The sequence below is a fragment of the Pagrus pagrus genome (genome assembly GCF_965226575.1).
Source record: "Pagrus pagrus genome assembly, chromosome: 7".
NCBI lineage: Eukaryota > Metazoa > Chordata > Actinopteri > Spariformes > Sparidae > Pagrus > Pagrus pagrus.
The window spans coordinates 21,963,747-21,986,206 of NC_140191.1; the positions used below are offsets into that span (position 1 = coordinate 21,963,747).

At 40.0% G+C, this 22,460-nt stretch overlaps 1 protein-coding gene across 7 annotated transcripts in view; it reads left to right on the forward strand.

Moving 5' to 3' along the window:
* The window catches only part of cobl (cordon-bleu WH2 repeat protein), a 56,729-nt gene that overhangs the window by 22,734 nt on the left and 11,535 nt on the right, over positions 1–22,460 (forward strand). For 6 of the 7 annotated variants that reach the window (XM_084358104.1, XM_084358109.1, XM_084358107.1 and 3 more), the window contains 2 exons: positions 4,369–4,551; positions 17,179–17,773. In XM_084358104.1, the coding sequence (XP_084214230.1) occupies positions 4,369–4,551; positions 17,179–17,773 (778 nt within the window). The remainder of the gene's footprint in view (positions 1–4,368; positions 4,552–17,178; positions 17,774–22,460) is intronic. The other variant, XM_084358108.1, reaches the window with a different exon arrangement.

Here is a 22,460-nt window from a genome sequence, read left to right on the forward strand (position 1 = left end):
ATAACCGATGGTTGCAGCTGGTTTCAACATTTGTTTTGTTTTGTCAATAATGATATCAAGACATCCCCTTGTCATTATTTTTTACCTTTTATAAAACAAATATTATTAACTTAATGAACTAATTGTTAAAACAAATACAGGTAGTACACGAGTTGACGCAAATATTGCACTCAGTGGCAAAGTTAGTATGAGCAGTAGAGTCACACTGAGCCACATTTATTGGATATACAACAATAAAGAATTCCCTTAAGCTCTGGGCTATCTTCACAGAATAGGACCTTGTTGCTCCTGTACAGCTGAGTAATGTGAACAGATGTCCTCCAGAGGGCAGCAACTGTCTCCAGTCAGCAGTACCGGTGCTGACAGGTCCAAAGGGGAGCAATAACAATGTTGCCTCCACTATCTTTTCTTTCCTACAAATGATGACTGACTATTAAGTGGTTATAGGGAATAGTGGTATATAGTGGTATTTGTAGCTTTTACCGGGTAGTTAGGTGGGGAGATTTGAAAAGATGTTAATCAGCTGAAAATAAAGCTTGAGAAAATAAAGCTTGAGTTAAGATTTGTGATCATAAAAAACATTAACAAGTAAAATTTGACATGTTTTTTTAACCAATATAATAACTCCCTACAAACTCCAGTGTACGTGTGTGGAGCGTACATCCATGTTAAGTAAACCAGACATACACTTAGACGCTGCATTTAGCAGCTCTCTACCTGTTATATCTGTAACTCAATCATGTTAATTTGATTTTGAAGCCATGAAGCTCGGTTCAGCAGCAGCCGCTGTGGCTCACCTCAGATCAATATGGCGTTTGATTGGATTAACTGAGAAAACACTCACTCTGGTTCACTTCAGTGTCCCACCAAGCACAAAGCTTCTGGATCAGCTTCTCCAACCTTTGGTGTCTTTGTTCTTAATGTTTCCTTTAGCACCGAGAATCTAGCTTGATATTATTGTTATTCTCTTTAAGGTCCTCTTGTTAATATCTGCATCAGATGCTTCTGACTGCACTTTTGAAAGAAATAACTGCAATGAAGGGAGGCAGGGAAATGAAAAAGAAAAAAACATGGCAGCAGAATATGAATTAAACATTCATACTTATGTAGACAGAATATGACATTTGCTTTGCTGTGAAATCTTAGAATATATTTAAAACAAGAAAGTGAGAGTTATACAGTGGTAGCTTATTTATATTTATTCATATTTCCATTACTCAGCCATGTCCAGTGGGCTTTAATGCAGCTGGGCTTTCTCTCTCTGATATTATTGTTCCTCAGACAGGGCCTGTTATCAGACCACACACATGCATTTGTGCACACAAGCAAACACACACACATATAGACACACAGTGTTATCAGCCTGAAGGCATCAGATTACCCTACCTAGGTTACATTAGCACTAAAAGCCCAGCCTCTTATCTCTAATTGTTCATTAGGGGCCAAACTACTGTGTGTGTGTCGGTGTGTGTGGTCTTAAAACAGTATCGTGCTCAGAGAGCTTCATGTTGGAGGGCGAGGCTGATTCTGAATCAAACTGACTTGAAAAGGGAAATGCGCTTGTTTTTCCCCTTTTTTGAAATTTTAAAAGACGTGTGTCTGTAAGTGTGAGTAACATAAGTATCTCAGAGCAGCAAATTGGCCATAACCAACAATCTTAAACTGGAATTTGTTCCCACTATAAAGCATAACAGATAAACTGTTTTATCAACTTTATAGGTCACCCAATATGTCCCAACATCCTAATGACAGTAATGAAAGGGCAGTCACAGGAGCCTCACAAATGTGAAAGCATTTTTCAGACCTCAAAGCTCCAATACCACTCACACTCAGTCATTTGACAACCAGTGAACATGATTATACAGAAAAGATTTTGCACAAATTGGTAGTTTTCAAGGACAGTTTGGGTGATTTTATTCCTCTCAAGTAAAGATCCAGATGCATTTTAAGTAAATAGATATTAAGGTACGACACAAAAATGCATTCAGCTAATGAACCAAAAGCTCCTCCTAGCTATTTTCTATGAGAAACACACATTCACATTTGAAGTAATATGTAATCTTTCAATTAAAATGTTTTTTTGGTGCGATAAACAGTATTATACCAATCTCAAATGGTACAACACATTTGGTAAAAGCTGCTGAACTGTCATATGTGTATGGGTCATTGTAGTACCCTAACCCTAACATCCCCCGAAGGTTTTGTTTAATGATAAGAATAAAAAGAGTGATATACTTCCTTTCCTTTAAAAGTGAGTGAGTGACAAGTTTCTTCAGAAAATACAATACCATACAAGTTAGATGCAAAGTTAACGAATCATAGAAGTGATGTAGAAGTGTACTCAAGTGCATATCAGTTCACCATGACATCACAGGTACAAAAGAGCACACTTTTGACCGCACTGAACCAGCAGTGATACTGGGTGTGGTCAGAGGTGAAACAGACTTGTAACTTTTAACCAGAGAGGGCAGTGAAACACTTCTTTTCAGCCCAATGTTAAGTTATGACCCTGTCACACATCCAAAATTATTATCTTTTATGTATACCATTTTTAATCACATATATTTTGTATGCACGTGTTTAGCTAAGTCTAAAGGTAGAGCTGCAAGTTGTGATTAATTTCACACCTCTCAGTGAAGTCAAAGCGATGTGTGTTTTAAATTCGAAGAGAACTTCTCCTCGTTCAAACTAGTGTAGGAGGATTCTTCTCTATGCTGAAGTAAAACTAACTTTCAGTGTGATTATAAGGAAGGGATTCTGACATTTTGCTAGGTCACTGGAGACTGAGACTGTCAGTTTTAGATTTGCATGGGTGGTTTGTTGTAGGATCAGTCTTTTAAGCACTAAAAGGCACTCCCTGGAGATACAGTATGTAAGTCATCATCCTTGTGCAGAAGTTATGCAGAAGTTCAATAGGTTCCTTTTAAGTTGCTGACTTGAATGCCGCTGTGCGTTTGTTACAGTTTCATCTCTCACTGTTTTGACATATTTCAGATTGTTTACCAGAGGAAAAGAGCAGAAGAGAGCAGGTGAAAAAGTCAGGCAGAGTTCATGTGAATTTTCCGCTTTGAAAATTTTTGTGAGGTGAAAACGAGCTCCTTTTTTATGGATTCGAAACGGAAATCACATCAGTCATTCACTTTCAACACTTCTTTTTTTGTTGCCCTGCTCTTACCCCTGTCAGTCACACAGCACAGAGGAAAACTGACTGAATATATTTGTTGAATATTTTATACCATCATTTATTCTGCTGTAAACGTACAATGTTGTGTGTTAATGTTAACTTCTTTCGTGTTTATTTCAATGTGTGTTGTTCTGATTTGTGCAAATGTATCTTGCAATCTCTCTGTCTCTTAAAGTTTAGTGTAAGGCAACAGGTTCCCCAATGATTTTCCACGCTCTAAGAATCAAAATTTCCTCAACAGTAAAACAACAAAACATATTTTTCATATGGGAAATGTCTCCAATGTGAAAAAAACTGCAGACATGCCAACTGGACTGCTCCCCTGAAGGCCTTTTTTCAGAAGCACTGTTCTTTTTCCCATCCCTCCCCACTGTGAGATGTTCTAACCTTGGGTCCAATTAATTCTAATGACCTGAACTTTATGTTCCTTTTTGTTCTGCTTTTATGCTGTATCCAGGCATTGTCTGAACGCATCAATTAATCTGCTTTTAAACACTTTTCTTTTCTTAAATCATGGGGGTGTGGGTTGTGGTTTGGTTCCCCCGTTGTGCCAAGGCTCTGTACCAAGCTGAGCCATGGGGAGATTCAGATTTTCAGGAGCACTTTGGGCTTTCTTTGATCAGATGGTGAAAACCATTTTTTGTTCCAATGCTTTTGTCAGGAGCAGCCACCCTTTGAAAATGCGGTTGCGCTTTCAACTTGGTCAGATAGATTGTTGTGACTGAAAAAAACGACTATACCATCAGAAATGTGCGCATCGATGGCACGCAGAGTATGTGCATGAGTGCATGTTTTTGTAGCAACTGCCAACATTTTCTGTCATGGGTTTTCTTATCCAGATTCCTTGTTTGTTTTGTTATTCTCTGAATGCTTGTGGTTTTAAAGACACAGTAATTGACACTGACTTCATAACATAAGCAACAAGGATGATAAGATCGTTATAACACAGCTTAATTGTGCAAATGGCCTTTTTAGAGGCAGAGATCGCTCAGGATGACCCTTGAAAATATGATGGCATTTCAGCTATGGGTGGCGCAACAGCAACATGATCAATTTATACACCGATATAACTCAGTGGTCATGCGTCTGACACACTTGAAAGCAAAATGTCCTTAATGCTGTATAACTTCGATTGGTATTTCTAAGTCCGACCTCACCCCATTTATTTTTGACATCGCCCACAGGGTCTGACCACAGTGTCAGGGGTCCCCAGCGTAGAAGACAGGCCTAGCACCTTGGGCCAATCTCAGTCGGTCATGAGCATACCAAGGATGTCTCCAAAGGCTGATACCAAGAAGAGGAGGGCCCCTGCGCTACCCCAGGTCCCAACACCCAGCATGGCACACACTAACTATGAGGTCTATGAGGTGAGGAGATTAAAGAGCTGTTTTAAATGTGTGTGTGCTGCTCTGAGTTAGACATGTCGATGAAATTATGCCACTTACTGGAAAACAGAGCCCTCATAGATAATGTTAGTTATTCACATAATGATATAAAACTTTGACTCTTGCTCCATTGTGAAACTTATGTGAATCCATTGTGGTTAAAGCACATACTCATAACTTCAGGGCAGACATAAAGTATAATGTATAATTGGGATTATTATGATGACACAACCCAGATTTTTCATCTTCTTCTACATTATGTACAATATTGAATCCCTCAGCTCTCATGATTGACCTGAAGTTATACATCTCAAAGCTGTAATCTGTTTGAAGCAGCCTTTCCTCCAAGTGTTTTGGCGTGAGATTCGGCTCCTCAAGGTCACAGTGACCTGTGTCGTCTACATTAGAGCACCAGCTCCCTGCAGTCTCATTATAGTGTTATGGCAGCATGCTGGGAAATGTTGTTTAGCAACCAACATCCTTCCTCCCTCCCTCTGATAATAAGTTTTGTTTATTTGGAGGAGCTGGTGTTTTTTATGGATGTTATCAAGTGGAAATTTAGTTCTCAGGATGGCGAGGAGAATGGTGTTGTCCTCTTTAGCTTAATTAACTAAATTGAACTGTGCATGGAGGAGCAGAAAATATATCAGATGTTGTTCTGTGGGTGAGACGAGTGCAAACATTAGCAGTTCATTGTGAGTCTGTTAAGAAGTTCCTTATAAGTGCTGTGATTGTTTTTAGCCCTATCAACTGTAGTAGTGCAGAGGAAGACAGTAATGTGTCTGTCCACCATTTTAAGAGTTGTGACTAAGAGCAGAGCTGAGACACCACTGGGAGTAACAAGGGCAGATTCACAGAGCAGGAGTTGGGAAGGTCATCTGAGGACCTGATGAATGGTCTAATGATACATTTCTCAGTCTCGCTCTTGTGCCTTCCCTGAACCGTTATACTGTGAGCAAACAAAGTCTCATGTATTAATTCCATCCGCACACTGCAAGGTCATGCTCTGGTGCACGGCACTGCTCATGTTTCACCACTCTGTTATCTAGTGTTGCTTTTTGAGAAGATAGATTGAAGACTTTGATTGAAGAGATTGTTTTCATAGGAATAACAGAATAGCAACAAGTCTGTAATAAGTGATATAAATATCTACATGTCATGTGCATTTTTAACATTTAAGCAGTCACCATACAGGCCTAGATTATTCGATGAATAATTGGATGGAAATTTTAAAAGTTGGGAGGCACCCATTCAGAAGTTCTGGGTCAATAATGATGTTCTGATTAACAATTTGTCCGATAGCTGAAACCGATACTGATGTTTTTTTGTAGTTGTTGTTGTTTACTTTGTTTCTGTTTATATTAATAACCCATTTTGTGCCAGGGAAACAAGGAAATCTTCATTATACAAAAATAACTCAGCTGTCTTCTAGTCATTCAGCACTTTATTACACTACATTGCACATCTTTTTTTATGAAAAAGATTTTTTTTTAAACTAACTACTTTAAAAGCCTTTTAAGCCTGCTATACGACTGCCTACTAGGGCATAGACGAATGCTGCATATTAATAGCTGTCGACTAATCCCATAAGATATTCATATAGTCAATTAATAGCAGGAGATTTATCATTTTTTTCACCCAATTCTCATTGAAAAAGATCTCAAATACAATTAGAAAAGAGTTCACTGAGGTAGGCAGGACCAACCCAGGGTTAAGGTGAATTTGCAGAGTTCTGTGTGCTACTCTTAGAGGCAGTTTACAAATGAACCCAAATCTTACTAAACCCCAAAAATTGTACAAAGCCCCACAGCAAGCCTGTGTGAGCCGGAGATAAAGTAATGACGTGACTGCTTTCTTTTCCATCCCTAAGTACCCCCAATTCTGTTTATTTAATATGGTATAACGCAGAGAATGATTGTTTAAAAAGTATTTGTCCAACAACATATAAAGTTATATAAACCTTGTGTTGTTAGAAGGCCATCTCAAAAGCTCTGAGTAGCCTATTATGATGCATTATGATGTCACATATGATGAACTATTATTCTATAGAATAGTGTCGAGTGGTTTTGATAGTGACTAGTTGATTTTTCTGTAAAACTCCTACTACCTACTAAACAAAAGTTTCCAGTACTCTATCATTATGCTAGCTCAAAATTGATGTGACACAACAGCAAATCAATTACTGCAGTCAAAAAGGTGAGTGTCGCTGATAATGATACAATATGTTGCTGCATCCCTAGATTAAATTATTGATTGATTATTTGATATTGTTTCAAAAGTTGCATACGTGAGACATCTGAGGACACAACAGAGGCACTGGGTGTTCAAAGATTAGCAGCGTGCCTGGCCTGTGTTTGTTGTCTGAATGTGATTAGTAAGGATTTAGTTTTATGACAGTGAAGGGTGTTATGGCAGCCAGGTCTTATCAGGATAATTTCTCAGGGGCATTGGCATTAAAGAGCTCTGCATGACTTGAATCTCTGGAACAATTGTACATGTCAAATCAAGTCACGTCAAAGTCACAATCCAAGTTGTACTTTCACATTTACATGAAGTTTAGCATGCTTGCCCGAGGCGGTATTAAGTTACACTCATGGGCTAAGTTTTGCTCGTCTTTAGAGGAGCACATCGTCTTCAAAAAGTTTTAAGCTCCAGTGAAACAGCTGTCACGCTATACTTTCAAAAGATAATAGCTCAGATACAGGTTTGTCCACAAGGGATGGGCTGGAAGAGGGCCAGCTCGCCTGGTAGAACTCACACAATTTATCACCAAATGTACACTTTGTTTTTGTTCTTTTTTTTTTTTTTTTGGACAGTGCTGAGTCAGACTTGGTGTGGACTAACACACTTTCTCAGTTCTGCTGCATGTTGCCTTGTGCTACAGCCTTGCACACTTTATGTTAGATACTATATACAGTATTAGTATGTGTAGATATATATGTGTGTGTTTGAGATACAGTAGAGGATGATTAGGCACATGATAGCAGGTTATCTGAGGACAGCTCTCTATGATGACAGTCCTCATTATAGACTTCCCTCTGTGCCGAACAAGCTTAGGTGGTCAACTAATTGTGACTTACAAGACCCAGTAATGGACATTGACATCATAATATAAGCTATAAGGATGATGAGATTGTTATAACGAAGCTAAATACTTCAAACAGCCTTTGGAAGGGCAGAGTTCACCACGGGCGGTCATTTAAATCATGGGAGGGCCATAGTTAGATTACCATCACTGACAAAATTAGGAGGGTCAGAATCTCTTTATAGTCAACTGTGGAAATGTTGGTCACAGTCAGGCCACATTTTAGGGCGACCTCTCTGTCTGTCACAAATGATCAATTTAGGATACGTGGAATTTTTACTGCATATAAGATTTCACTGTAGCTCTGTCCCTTCCCCTTTCATTTTCTCAGAAGTGAAGTAAACTTTATGTTTAATGTACTTTTTAAAAGGAGTCTTGATGAGCTTCATACCTGAGCCACAACACTTGGCCTATGCAGTGATATTATGGAGGATTGTGTTTGGACTTTAATATTGGTGTTTTGCTATGTTTTCAATAATTCCAGACGATTTGTTCATTTTTTACTGAATTTATTTTTATATTAATTTAATTCTCCGAGTGCCTCAAATGTCTCAGAGACAGTAGGACAATTTTTTTTTTGCCGAAGATAAATTCTGACTTGACTGCTGCCTCAGCTGACCGTAGACAACTTTTTTGCTTAAACTTATCATCTTGAAATAAATACTGATTGCACAGCGTAATGGCTGTTTGAAGAATGAAGAAAAGTGACACCCTCCGCGTACAGATTTGTTCCCTGTAAACCTTGCTTTCACTATGCTACTTGGTCTGCCACCAGGCTGGATTGTTCTCCGGAAAAATTAACGTTGAACTACGGCACAAATGTAACGCGCCTACCAATGCGCAACCATAACATGGAAGAGGCATTGGTTTCCCTGGTCACTATCCCCAGGTTACCGTGGAGCAACTGGAATAACTGTATTGCATTGCATTGACAGTTTTAAGAGAAAGGCTCCTTGTAGTTTAAGTTTTGTAAAAACTGAGTGCAGATGGTCAATAGCCCTTTGTTTCTTTTTTACTAACCAGAGTGAGTGACCATTAACATCATTGTATGCCATCATTCACACATGGTAGTTATGCAACTTCTACACAATATGGATTGATGTCAGGGTTTTATAACAAGAACTTGAACACCCTCATTTAAGATCTTGTTTCATTTGCAGTTATGAAAGTAGATGTTTGACCTTTTTGATGTCTAAGGGGAAGTTGCTATATACAGTAGTCAGAATAGGAATAGCAGTGGCACTAAAAACAGATGACAGAGTATTCCAGGGAGAGCATAAAGTCTTCTTCGACTGTAGGAGAATCAGATGTTTTCACATTTCACCGCTGTCGACAGGGAGTCAAGTTTACAGTTTTGTTTCTGCAGCTTAACAATCAACAATCTGTGTCTGTCTTTATGAAAGCAGCACCGAATTAAATTATGTTTTGGAACATTGAGTTCACAGAAACACAAACTTGTTTTTTTTTTCCACAAGCGATAGGCAATCTGCTATTGTGGTTTGGAAAGGAAGCCATGTCTACATTGGCTGTTGTGATAAAGGAGAGGAAATTCAGAGCTTTCTGCTTCACTGCTAAGTAACAGAAGGTGCTTCTTGAGTAAGTATGTTTATGCTCGTGTGTTGTGAGTGCAGGAACACTGAAAGATAAAGACAGGACAACTGAAGCAGAGAGTGAGAGAGAGCATAAAGAGCAAAAGAAAAACTAAGTGACTTAGAGGGTCACGGAGAGAGACAGAGAGTCAGAGTAAAGTAACATCAGGTCTTATAAAGGTTTTACATGTGTGTAAATGGGTTGTGCAACATTAAGAATGCATGAGCTTTGGGATCATGTTTCAAAAATGCAGAACAGCATGAAATCTGGTTGGCCCTGAGCACCACCCTCACCTTGCAGAAGGAGAACGCCACGAGCGAAAGGTTCAACAGAGGACAGGCAGCATTAAAGAATAAGATCAGTGGCCGTAAGCAGGCTGGAAGTAAGATAGGAAGTAAGCTAAACATACACTTTCCATTCTTATTGCTCTTTTACTGCCCCCATATTTCATTTCAACGGAAATATTTGAGCTCCTGTCACCGAAAACTAACCAATCTCCCTGAACGGCAATGATTGGCAGCATTACACGTATGTAGACCTGTGTTTTTTTATGATCTATAACGTGGCCAATCAGACACAAAGCATTTTTTTGTTCTACACAGCTGAGTTTGAAACCTGAAGCCAGGGAAGGTTGATACAAGCCAGAGGGGAGAGGAAAGACATTTGGAGAAAGTCGTAATTCACATCACATCTATTTGCTGTGGCAAGTGAACCCTTATGTGGGAATTAAAATTTGATGACTGTCTCTTGGTTCAAAGAACACAAATGAACCATGGCAGCAGAGACACTGTTGCAACTGTATTAGATTAAATTTCTCAAGAGAAATCCAGTTGTCAGATCAGACAAAGACTTCTTCAAGATGATCCAGACAGTTATGTGATAATGGGAAACGACTCATTATTGGCTATAAGCCAATAAATATGTCCGGTATTATACTACAATTAACTACAATATATGTGTTTATTTAAATATGAAAATGTGGAATTATTGGTTGTCTTATTGGAATAAGCCCTGAGACGCAGGTAAATATCGGTTATCTGTATTGGCTCAAAAAGAAATCTAGATATCTATCGCTAGTATGTGTTTTTATGTTATCACTGTGTCCAACAAAATGGCAGTTAAAGCTGATTGGCCAAACTTTCCTCGCATGTCCACTCATCAGTGCAAGAATTACTTTTTGTGCACGCTGCATTCCTGCCCGTGTCTGTGCGGCTTCTTGATTGATCGAGCTGGCTACGTTTTTCTTCCTGATGATCTGTCTCTGTGCGAAAATAGAGAGTTGGCAGCAGAGGGAGGCTTGTTTTTCACAGCCACCCATCAGTCCCGTAGTTGTCTCCGATGGAAGCTAACTTTAATCTGCTCTAATGCACAGCTCTGGTTTAATCAGCCAGACAAAACACACGTTGCTACTGGATCTGTGCTCAGTAATGAGTGTTCCTGTAAGTGTTTCCCTTTCTTCACTTCTGTTCTTCTTTCGTCTTTTTTTCTTTCTATTTTCTGTTCCCCTGTGATATCAGCTTTTCCTTTTCCTACACACCCTCTGTTTTGTTTCTTTTACAATACTGGACTGGTCACAGCTTCATCTAATGAATACAACCCCCACTTAACCACATAAACAAAGGAGGTCGGCCATACCTCTGCTGGTTTCATTGCTATTAGTCCCTGTTGTATTCATGATTAAATAGGCTTTGCATCTGTGAGAAAACATGAGGAGGGACAAGGGAGTGTAAAATTTGAAAAGTAATGCAAAGACAGAAAGAGGGAATGTAACCGGGATTTTCCAGAGGCAAAATGTCAATAAAGGTTTGGAAAGATGTAGAGATGGATGTTTGCCGCATGGTTTCACTGTATCTGTATTCTGAAGGAACAAAACTTCTTTTTAACCAGTTGGAAGCAGAGAAAAAGGAGACTACTGCTGCCAAAGCAAACAGGCAGACCTTCCTTCTTCATCTCTAATCCTTCGCTGTTTTTCTTAATTTCTGCCGCAGCTGAAAACAGCAGGTGCGCTGGCTACAGCCGGGAAATGTATGTTTTACATACATATTCAAAAGGGCCTTGATGTAATTGCCAAAAAGTTGTTATATAAGCCATATAAATTGTCTGAATATACACAAGATTGCATGGAAAACAATATTTATCAATTGCACATGCATATTTGAGTGATTTACATCAGTGTTAAAAGAAATACAATTTATGTGAAACAAAATCTAACCACAATAGTTTTGGATACATCAGAAATGATCATTAGCAGTGCTTTCACATTATAACATGTGAATAGAAGATTATTACCGGTTGTTTGTTGTCTCCCTGTATACTGTATAGAGTATAAACTCGAATTATGTGATGCCATGGAAAACTTAGCTTTTGACACACAGTTTAGTAGTTAGTTAAATATAAATAATATATATTTTTTGTTTTTTTAAATTGTTTACTCAAGTGATTTAATGAGCATGCCTACTCACAACACAAATACAATTTTTTTAACCCTAACCCTAAATACAACATGTACTGCTGTATGTATGCTTAGTCTTGTGGTTATGCTGACTGAAATGTATTTGGGTTGACACTGTAAGCTTTCTATTCTTACGCACTGACCTTGAAGATGCTGAAAGTGTGAGTTAGGGGCCTGGAATAGGGGAACACGTCACCCTGCCATGCGGCCTATGTAGGACGGGATCTGTTTGCACTTGAAGCTGTCAAAACATCTTGTGTATGAGTACAGCCAGGACAGATGGGACAAACAAATGAAGCGAGTGTATGTTTGTGTCAGTCTCAAACCGTTTGTGGCTGTATCTTTGCATGTGTGTGTGTGTGTGTTTGTGTGTGTGTGTGTGTGTGTGTGTGTGTGTGTGTGTGTGTGTGTGTGTGTGCGCGCGCGCATGTGTGTGTGAGGTTGGGGGTGGTGTCTGTGTGGATTTGTAGCAAACAAATAATCAGTCAATTTAAATTTTAGAGAGGTAATCACTGATGTGTTGGGGATTACAATTTGAAAGCAATCAGTGAATACCTCTGATTATGCACATAGCCTACAAATGTAATCGGATTACCTTTTATTACCTCCAAAGTAAAGAGAATGCTCAGTAACACTAACAATTGAGCCTCTGATGTCTCAGTAGAAGCTTCAAAACCCCTTCTAGTTCCGTTTATATTTGAATAATTAGTATTGAGATTATTATTTGCATAAATGTATAAATGTATTCTAATAACTATTTATTTATATTTTTTTCATATTAGTGGTGAAATAATTGGTTAAAGACTTGATGATTGATCAATCATTTGTCAAGTAAAAATATTAATACTAACAATATTTGTTGTTTTGTGCTACAGTATAGTCATCTCATCTAATTTTCTTAACTGCTTTTTCCATGAGGGTCGTTGGGGTGTTACCGCTTTATCCACCCTTTCCGGGGGTTGCGGGGGTTACTGGAGCCAATCCCAGTTTTTCATATGGGCGAAGGCCAGGGTATATCCCTGGACGAGTCGCCAGCTCATCGCAGGGCCATTTCTGACAGCAGAGGCTGCCGCACAAGGTGCCAACTGCACGTCAGGAGCAATTTCAGGTGCTCAAGGATACTTCGGCATGTAGCTCAGTTCCGCCCAGGGGAGCTGGGGTTCGAACCGGCGACCTTCTGGTCGCTAGTTGCCTGCTCTACCCACAGAGCTACTTATAGTGTGACAAATTAAAGATACAATATGTAAGAATTGTGGTTGAAAACAACTTACCCCGGCCATCTGGGTCAAAGCTCCTGTGCTAGCGATGTAACACCAACAGTTTCCACTGTGCACTGAGCTCCCAACCCGAGCTAACTAGCTATCGGCAGCTAAAGTTGGCAGTAGTTAGTAACTCTGGTGATGTGCTGCCCCATATTTGTTGAGCATGAATTCAACAAGTGGCAAATTCTAACATTTTGCACCTTTAATTCTAATTTGAATAATTGACAGATTGTATTTGATTGACAGAGGTAAAAAGTAGAGCTGCAACAATTAGTGGATCATTCAATTAGTTGTCAAAAATTAAATTAATCACAGACTATTTTGATAAACAATTATTCAGTTTGATTAATTTAAAAAAAAGTCAAAATTCTCTGATTCCAGCTTCCTAAATGTGACAATAAACTAAATATGTTTGGGTTGTGGACAAAAGAAGACGTTTGAGGACGTCATCGTGGGCTGTGGGAGACAGTGATCGACATTTTTAACCATTTTCTGGCATTTTATAGACCAAACAAGTAATCAGTTAATCAAGAGAATAATCTACAGATTAATTGACAATGAAAATAGTGGTAGTCACAGCCCTAACAAATAGCTCTATTTGTATTTAAATATATCTGTATATGTAGGTAAGAGGTGAAGAAAACCTAGATTTCAGTAGGTTAGTAGGACAAAGTAGAGAACAAAGGAACTGGGTCAGCCATGTGTCTCCTTATCCTTAGCTAGCCTCTTCAAGGCCCCCCTTTTCACACACACATTGTTAAGACTTTTAACATAAAACTATTTTACATACATCCCACACCCACACATGTTCATTATAACACGCACACACACACAAACACACAGTAACCCGACATACGCTAACTGTCCCCCAGCCTACTGTTAGGATATTTTTGACCTCGGTGCCCTCAGTGTTGAGACAGTTCATCTGCTATTATTATCGCTGACACGCACATACATACACATGCATGTGCACACACATATGTATGCATGTATGAATGTAATCATTCATGCTGGCATGCACAAGCACACACACATATACAGTGTAACCCCCTCTTGTAAACACACATACTCCATTTCACATTTCACATTAGCGCTGTAATGTTGCTCTGTCACAAAGCCCCACACCCACCAAGAGTCCTTCAAAACAACTGATGAATGGTCACGCAACAGGTTGAAGCCTCCATGGGTGGCCCTATCCGATCCAACATGCTCCAACACTGGGCCCTTCGCCTCTCAAACCACGGGGTGGAAAACTAATGGACACACCAGACTGTCCTTGCATGGTCCTCTGTGAGCTTTTGTGTAATATATACCCATGTCCACATATGCTGTGTTGTTTCTCTTTAATCAAAGGCCAAAAAAAAAACGAACCTGAAGAGAACAATCAGAATATGTCAAAGCAAAGACGCATGTTGGCAGACAGTAACAGCTTCTTGATATGCATATCGTAATTGATCATTTGTGATCACGTAAGCAACGTATTTGTTTCAATGTTTCCACTACATTTGGTTTACGTATGCTAACTCACTTACTTGTCAGCATGAAGACAAAATAAACAAAACAGCATTTTTACAGTAGTGCTTATCTATATGATTAGAGCAGTCGTCAGTTCAAACATGAGGCAAAAAAACTGCAGAGAGCACGAAGGTTTTGAATAGCTGTAATCAAGTTCTTTATTTTGCTCTTGTTTTTGGAGCTACAGCAGAAAAAACAGAGCCCGATTGGTATGGAAACAAGGAAATCAGATAATTAGATGGTTGCTGATGATGTCCCTACATCCTTTCTTTATCGTCAGAAATAAATGGACTTCTGGTGACTTGTTGATTGTGTTTTTCTAAAGACAAACAGTGGGGAAGGCCTTTGTTTATTTGAGCCCTGTAGATATTTAATACAACACAATGTGATCCATGAATCTGGCTCCTTGTGAGAATGAAAAACTTCTGAATGTCTGTCTTGTCTCTACTGTGTGATTAATCAATGTCAAAACCAGTCAATGGGAATAGAAAGAGTTTAGCATCTCACTGTTGACATATATGGATTTTATCTGTGTCTTTCACCGTCTAAAGTGAAAGAACTGTTCGCTCATCTTTGTATTGATTTCATTTGACATTGTTTCTGCTTGTGATTCAATGCAATATGACTTGACTGTACTTACAGCGACAGGACTTGAGAATCCACTTGATACCTTGGCCGTCCGTTGTCTTGTTGTGACTTGACTTGTGATGTCATGACACAAGGTTGACTTAAGACATGAGCCGAAGTGGCCAGATCCTGCCTTTAGCTTGCAGCAATACATGCGTAGCTGTTGAAAGAACGGGTGTTCTTTTCTCAAACATGGCAAAAAAACAACTTTCCTGATAATATACAGGTTTTCTCCTTTGTGTTACATAGGTTCGAGAAATAAGCTGCAAATAAGATCAGTAAACATCACACATAAACACAGTGTATACATAATCATAGTACATAGTCAGCTTAACTTAATGTATAGTGTGACCTTGAATGTGGTATAATACAGAGTTTTGAGTTTTGGCTTCAGTCTCTAACAATCTTAAGTACATGCTGCGTTCCCAGTCGTGGCGCCAATAAGCCCATGAGAGCAGCACACACTTAACCCTGCAACCCTCAGCAACCCGCTAATCCATACACCCCAGCTCGGCCTGAGATATGAGATATGCTGCTCCTTCTCATGTGCATATGTGAGAGAGTGCATGCACCCATACAGTCACACAAAAAACATGTGTTGTGTGCATGTGTGTGTTGCAGCCACAGCTCTCCTCCTCTCATAGCAGGGCTTGGCTGCAGTCTTATGTTTCACTCTGCAGGGAACACAAGCATAAACATACTCGCACACATGCATGCGCACTCACACAGATCTATCTTCATAGGCAAGTCAGTCATCCATTTCAGCTTCAACTTTGGCCCACATCCACTGGTATGTCTGTATTCATGTATGTATGAATGCAAGAGAGGAGGAGAAGCGGGAGACCAAGGAAGAGAAAGACAACCAGTCGGGGGGCCATTTGGATTTCTATAGCATGCTATGCATGTAGTGGGTTCATTGAGTTCACATGTGTGAACTCAGTTTGCATGCAGAAAGGCAAGGTGGCCTGATCTCTCTCTCCCTCTCTTGTCCTGCTGCATGATGCAACGCAACATGCAGCTCCGGGCATGTTCTCTGTTGAGTTTCAAAGTGAAGAAAAGTTGAACGCAGCAGCAGTAGTAATTGGGATTTTTTTAGAAATCAGGACATCCACACTGTTGAAACCTGCCCATAGCACTTTTAAATTGATTCTAAGAAATCTGACTTCACAGAGAGTGAGATCAGCTTGCACAGGAGGGTGTGAATGGTCTCATCTCCCTGTGGAAGAAAACTGAGAATTTCCCACTTAGTTTGTCATCTCCCCCTTTTTTTTATTTCTCTCTCTTTCCTCTTCTGTTTTCCTCTTCTGTAAGCTTCTTTCTAAAACCAGCTCCAACCAGTCTGAATTTATTGTTTCTTTTTCCATCACAGTCATTATGAAAGACATAAAACAGGATTAATGTTATGAAACATCCATTGACAGATTGAAGCACTTGTTCCTACTGAGCCAAATGTCACGTGATATCATTTGACTTTTTCCCCATAAATGACTTCTTGCCTAAGTGACTTTGGTTGTAGCTTGCCAATGATTCTGTTTGAACTGAATTGACGGAGCGCTGGTGCAACGGGAACAACATGACATGTTTTTGTTTTGTGTTTGCAAACACACGGAAGAAATTACATCATTTTGCTAATAACGGCTGTCACTTCAACCCCTGAAGTGATCAGTGAGTCAGTAATATGAGTAATTTAGCAAGACAGCACACATTTGAATCATGGTTGATGTCCCCTTGAATAAGCAGGAGAAAGTAAGTTAAATAAACATGCATTATCAATAAGTACTATCACAATACCACTGCATCAGATACACTGTATCGCTGCCAGACGTTATAGGTCTTGTTGTATGATAATTTAAAAGGAATGTTGGCACTTGGATGTTGGATTTCAGGACTCCTGCCAGAACTCCTCTTGATTTAATTACTCAGTGGTAAACTCTACTTCAGTCCTGGTAGACAGGCTGATTTATTGTTAGACCACACACTCACACAACACACACACACACACACAAAAATGCACAAGGTGCTCACATAAATTAACTGTCTACCGTCTCTCTCCTTTCCTCTCTCTTATATTCTATCAGATGGGCCTTGGCTCAGAAAGCCAGCAGAGGAAAAGAAAGGCTCCAGCCCCTCCTCCCACCCCATCTTCCATCACCCCAGGCCCTGACGACACTTCGACCTCTGCCACACCCATTTCTGATAGCCACACTGATGAAACACCTACCCCAGCCTCCCGTACCAAGATGGCACAGTCAACCACCGTCTCTGCTGCCACTGTGGTAACGCAAACAATAAAACCAGCCCCCTTAAAAGTACAACCTCCAACTGTGTGCGCTGCCACCCCAACTCCCAGCTCTCCGACCCCAAGCAGCAGCACAACTGACAGCCTGGCTGTCCAGGACTCCAGCTCTGAACTCAGCCACAGCCTTGACGACTCAGACGCTGACCCAGACCAGACCGGTTCTCAATGCAGCAGCCTCACCAGCAGCACAGCGAGCGGGTCCATGCGGGTCCAACCCAATACGAAAAGCTCCAGCAGCAGGATGGAGGAATCCAGCAGCACAGCTATCATGTTAGAACAGGAAGCGACCTCAGCCAGCAGCTCCAGGTCTGAGACTGAGTCGGCCCTAAACCTGAAACTGGAAGAAGTTGAGAACAACAGACACAGCGCAATGGGTAAATATGGCTGATAGCAGACACTGCTTGACAGATTGTAGAAACAACAACCAGCAACCAGTTCAGAACAAAAGTTAGAAATGTATCTTTAATACTCCTAAGGTCATGCTTACTGAAAACATGCTGTAATTATCACACCTTGGCAGTGATGACACAACCTGTTTTGTTCTAGTTATTGTCTAACATCAAAGAGCAGCTAGTAACAGGTGTAATGCCAAATAACAGTCAAGGATATTAATAATGACAAAGCAGAAACAGCACCACAGGCAATGAGGTGTTTGATATTTGTGTATCATTATAACACATGTCATTCTTTGTTTTAATAACTTCCATCAGTTACTTTGTGAATTTAGTTTGGATTTAAACCAACTGGCAATTTTTCACACTACAGTCGACAAAACATTTATTTTCCTCAAATAAAATGAACTGAGACGTTGATCACTGAGCTCTTGACAGTGATGGTAAACACTCTCTGTATGTTAAAGTTTTCTACCTGTTAGAAAGTGACTGAATGCCTGCCCTGGAGGACAGAGCTGTCACTCTGCTGCAACGTCTGAAACTTAAACTGTCGAGAATGACGCACATAACCTGACAGTGTGTGTGTGTGTGTGTGTGTGTGGCTGAAGGAACAGGAACTAGTGGAGCTGGTTTTCATCATAACTCATAAGACAATACAGTCCTTGTCTCTCTCTTGCACTTGTCAATCCCTCACGTTCGTCCTATCTTTCTCTCTTTTTCTTTCTTCTTTATCTCGCTCTCATGTGCATGCAGCCACTCACACAACCCTTCAAAGCTGGCAGATGCAAAGACAGACAGATCCATCAAAGATTTAAACAGGATCTACTTGAACTCCAGCTGGCCTCGTATTGATCTTTATATAACCTAGATCTTTCTCCAGAGCAAAGTGAGATTGCAGCGGAGGGCTGTCTTGTCTGACAGGGGCAGAGATGAGAGAGCCGTAGACCTCGGAAAAAGGGATGAGAAAGGTGAGGGTACCAGAGTGGAGTTCAGAGAAAGGAGCATGGGAAGGTTTTGGCAGCGGGGATGACAGGGCAGCAAGGTAGAAACAAGGGGACTAGGGGGGTTTAAGGAGAGGAGAATGATGGACAGGCAGATGAAAGCAAGAGAAAGGATGAAGTATGAGGAGGTTAGTGCATTAGACAGGATGGAAGAGACAGCACCAGGATCATTAATACATTCATAGACCTTGGTGCTTCTCTTTTTCTATTCTGACACTGCTGACAGTGCATTACCCTCCTTTGCTTTGACTTTCTTCCTATTTTCAATCTACTTTCCCTTTTCCAATGTGTTAGAAAGTATACACTGAGTTGAAATGTGTGCAGTCAAAGAGTTTTATTTCAAAAGCCACATTCTCACAGTCCTTTTTGTCCTACACACAACCTCAACTTCAACTTTTCACATGCTGAGACTATAAACAAGATATTCTCCAGTGCAGCCTTAAAACGGCTCTTCATTAAACATGGACAGTACATGTTTGGCAGTGAATAAATAGCTGGTATACACGTTAGGGCTAGACAACTACACCCTGCAGGCACAGTATAGGGTGGTGCCCTCGTGCTTGTATAGGCAGGGACAGAAATGTACACAGTCCATTTATTAGGTTTGAGTTAGTCTTTCATTTAAGCAAAATTGATGTATATGGCAAAGTGCAAACTGTAGGCCATTTGCTTTGGGAAGCTTTGTGATAAAGAGATCTAATTCTAGAGATGGACAGGGCCCAAAACTGACAGGCCTAGTGTGCACACACACAAACCATGAAACTAAAAGTGAGTAACACTATAATATAGAATTATATATATTGTTATTATTATAAAAAGTTTTTTTTAAACATCTTTATTTTACACCATTGCCTCTTTTAGTGGCTCTTCAAACTCTTACAAAGCTTAAACGTTCTGTGTGTATGCTCGTGCATGCGTGGGTGTGTTAGTGTGTGTATACTGTGTTTTAACCAGGAAGAAAAACATAATGCCAATATTTACGTTAAATAAGTTTTTTTTTTAAAGGTGCACATAGAATGTGTAAATATTAATATCACGCTGAAGCCAAAAGGTCAGAGGAAAATGCAAATCAGTGATTCCTCTTTAAATGTAGTCAACACAATTACCACTGGTTGATATTGACAAAGTGATACAGAGCTACTGTTTTTGAGACTGCGTCCGCATTAATCATAGTTTTATTGAAGTTGAATGCCTAAGGCTTCAGTGCAAAGAAACACACAGCAACAATAATATAAGAGAAAAGAACTGCAATCTAATTGTTTTAAGAATAAGATAAAAAAAAAATTCAGCTGTTTCAATGTGTGTGTGTGTGTGTCTGTGTGTGTCTGTGTGTGCTCCAGAAAGCTGTCAAGGTTATGATGGTGTTGTTTATCATCTCAGCCCTGCACACTGTTTCAGTTCCTTCCCAATGTCGACAACAGAGTTAACACATCGACAGCACCTGCTGACTAAGACACAGCACACTGATGCATCACTTGTCTTGTGAAGCCATGTTGGCAGCTATATTTTAACAGTGCTGTTTTACAGTAAGTGTGCTCTTGCCCCAACAATCCAATGTGTTATCCAGATTGACTTTGCCTTATTTTTCAGGCCACACCTCTGTTAGCATCACCAAATTCATTTTTGTAATGAAATAGGGATGAAACATGAGGATGAGGGTGTGCTATTGGATGCTAACACAAAATCTGAGTTTTACTCTTTAAGTAATAATCACATAAAGAAACTCTCTATCACTGATTGACATTACCTGGAGCTAATTTGACTATAACTACAGTATTTTCAAAGTGGTAAACAGTGACAGCTGATTAAACTGCAATCTTAACTACCAGATTTTAAAATTAATAAATTCTAACATTTAACAACATTTAACAAGTTTTAACAAGCTAGATGTTACTGAATACTGAAAGCCTCAGAGGAAGAGTACACAGCAAAGAAATAAAACAACAGTTCCACTCCTATATCCTAGCATATATTGTTATTCTCAAGCATTTACTTTTTCTTTTCTTGAAACTTCAGCTGATACTCTGCAAACTTTTGTTGCTAAGGCTGAACCCTCCACTAAATACATGCTCAAGTAAATTCCACAGGAGCAATGGTAAAAACCTGAACAAATAAAAGTACTGTAAACACTAGCTTACCGCACTTTAACAGTGATAACCTTCATGGTAGTAGACAAAGGAAGGAGTTCTGCCCACAGAAACTCAAACCAGAAAATCCAAGGATAAAGAAGCCACTGTTTGAATACCAAGAACTTAGCACAAGAAGACAGAAGACGTTGCCAGAATAAATAAAAAACACAGATCCTGGTGATTACATAACAGTTTCTGTGCTACTTTTAGTTTGCTAAAAAGTTTGCATGTACGATGTTTTTGTTTCACGTCCCCAAACTTTTTACAAACATGACCATCAGTGCCTGCCCTGCCTGCATGCTGTTTCTCCTGCAGGAACCGCTGATCGACCAGCGCCACCCAAACCTCGTCGTTCCCCAGCCCAGGAGCCACCAGAGCTTGTCTTACCCCCTATCCCATCCTCCCCTCACATTGAGCCCACAGAAAGCAACTCCCCACAGAGTCCCATGGAGGCAGAGGAAGCGGCTCCCCAGTGTAGGTTCCAGATGGACTGCGTATCCATCTCCTTCGCTCTGGGGGTTTTTCTTTTCTTTCCTAGAAGCTGCTCTCCTGGTTTTCTAACTCAAATCTCATTTGTCCCTATCAGAGTTTGTATTTTTGCATCTATTCTTTCGCTGCTGATCCTGGTGATGCATGTGAATACTGAACTCTGCCCTCACACATGCTTTCCATCTCACTCTTTCCGTCAGCAACTCGGGCAGCTGAGTTGTTAAGTGATACTGGGTCCATGTGAGGTCAAGGTGCTTCATATCTATAAATGTCAACCTGTAAGCCATGTTATTTCTTGTTGGTCCAAAAGGTCAGGGCTGGGGTCAACACCAATCAACTGGAGTGCCTTTTTGGTTGCATTAATACAGTACATAAGATTATATTAGATGTATAATGGAAGACTAGATGGCTGAAATACTATTATTCTGCATTTCACTGTTCTTTCTTCACATCCAGGTTTTTCTCTGGATGCTGTTTTAATTGCCATCCCTCCCAAGTGCACTGTTTATGCTCTTTCCATCTCAAATCTCATCTTGTCTTTTCTTTACTCCCCACCCCGCACCCTACTTTGTAGTGTACTGCTGTGGGCCTGTACGTCTGCGCTCCAAACACTCCTGAAGTCTCTGTCTGGCTCGACCCTTCCTTCGTCCGACAATCCGTTTTCTTCAGTTCCCTTTGCTTCATCTCCGCCCTTCTCCACCACCCTGCTCTCATTCTCTTATGAAATTTTATACTGTTTCTGTTTTTCTCTTGTATTTGTTGTCATGGTCTTATTGCTATCGAAATTTGATTCGTCTCACTTCTATCACCTGCTGCCACTTTGCAGCAACCTTTGTCTGAGTGATTTTTTGCTTCTGCTGAGGATACAAAATGCTCCAAGTGAAAGCAAGTTGTTCGCTCCAATCTCACTCTTAAAGCAATGTTTTTTCTCTGTTGATTTTCTTTTCTTTTCTTTTTTTACAAATGAATGTATATACTGTTGGTGGTTTTGCATTACAACTTGATCTGCTGGTTGTTATCGATTGTGCATGAGCTCAGAGCTGAGTTAAA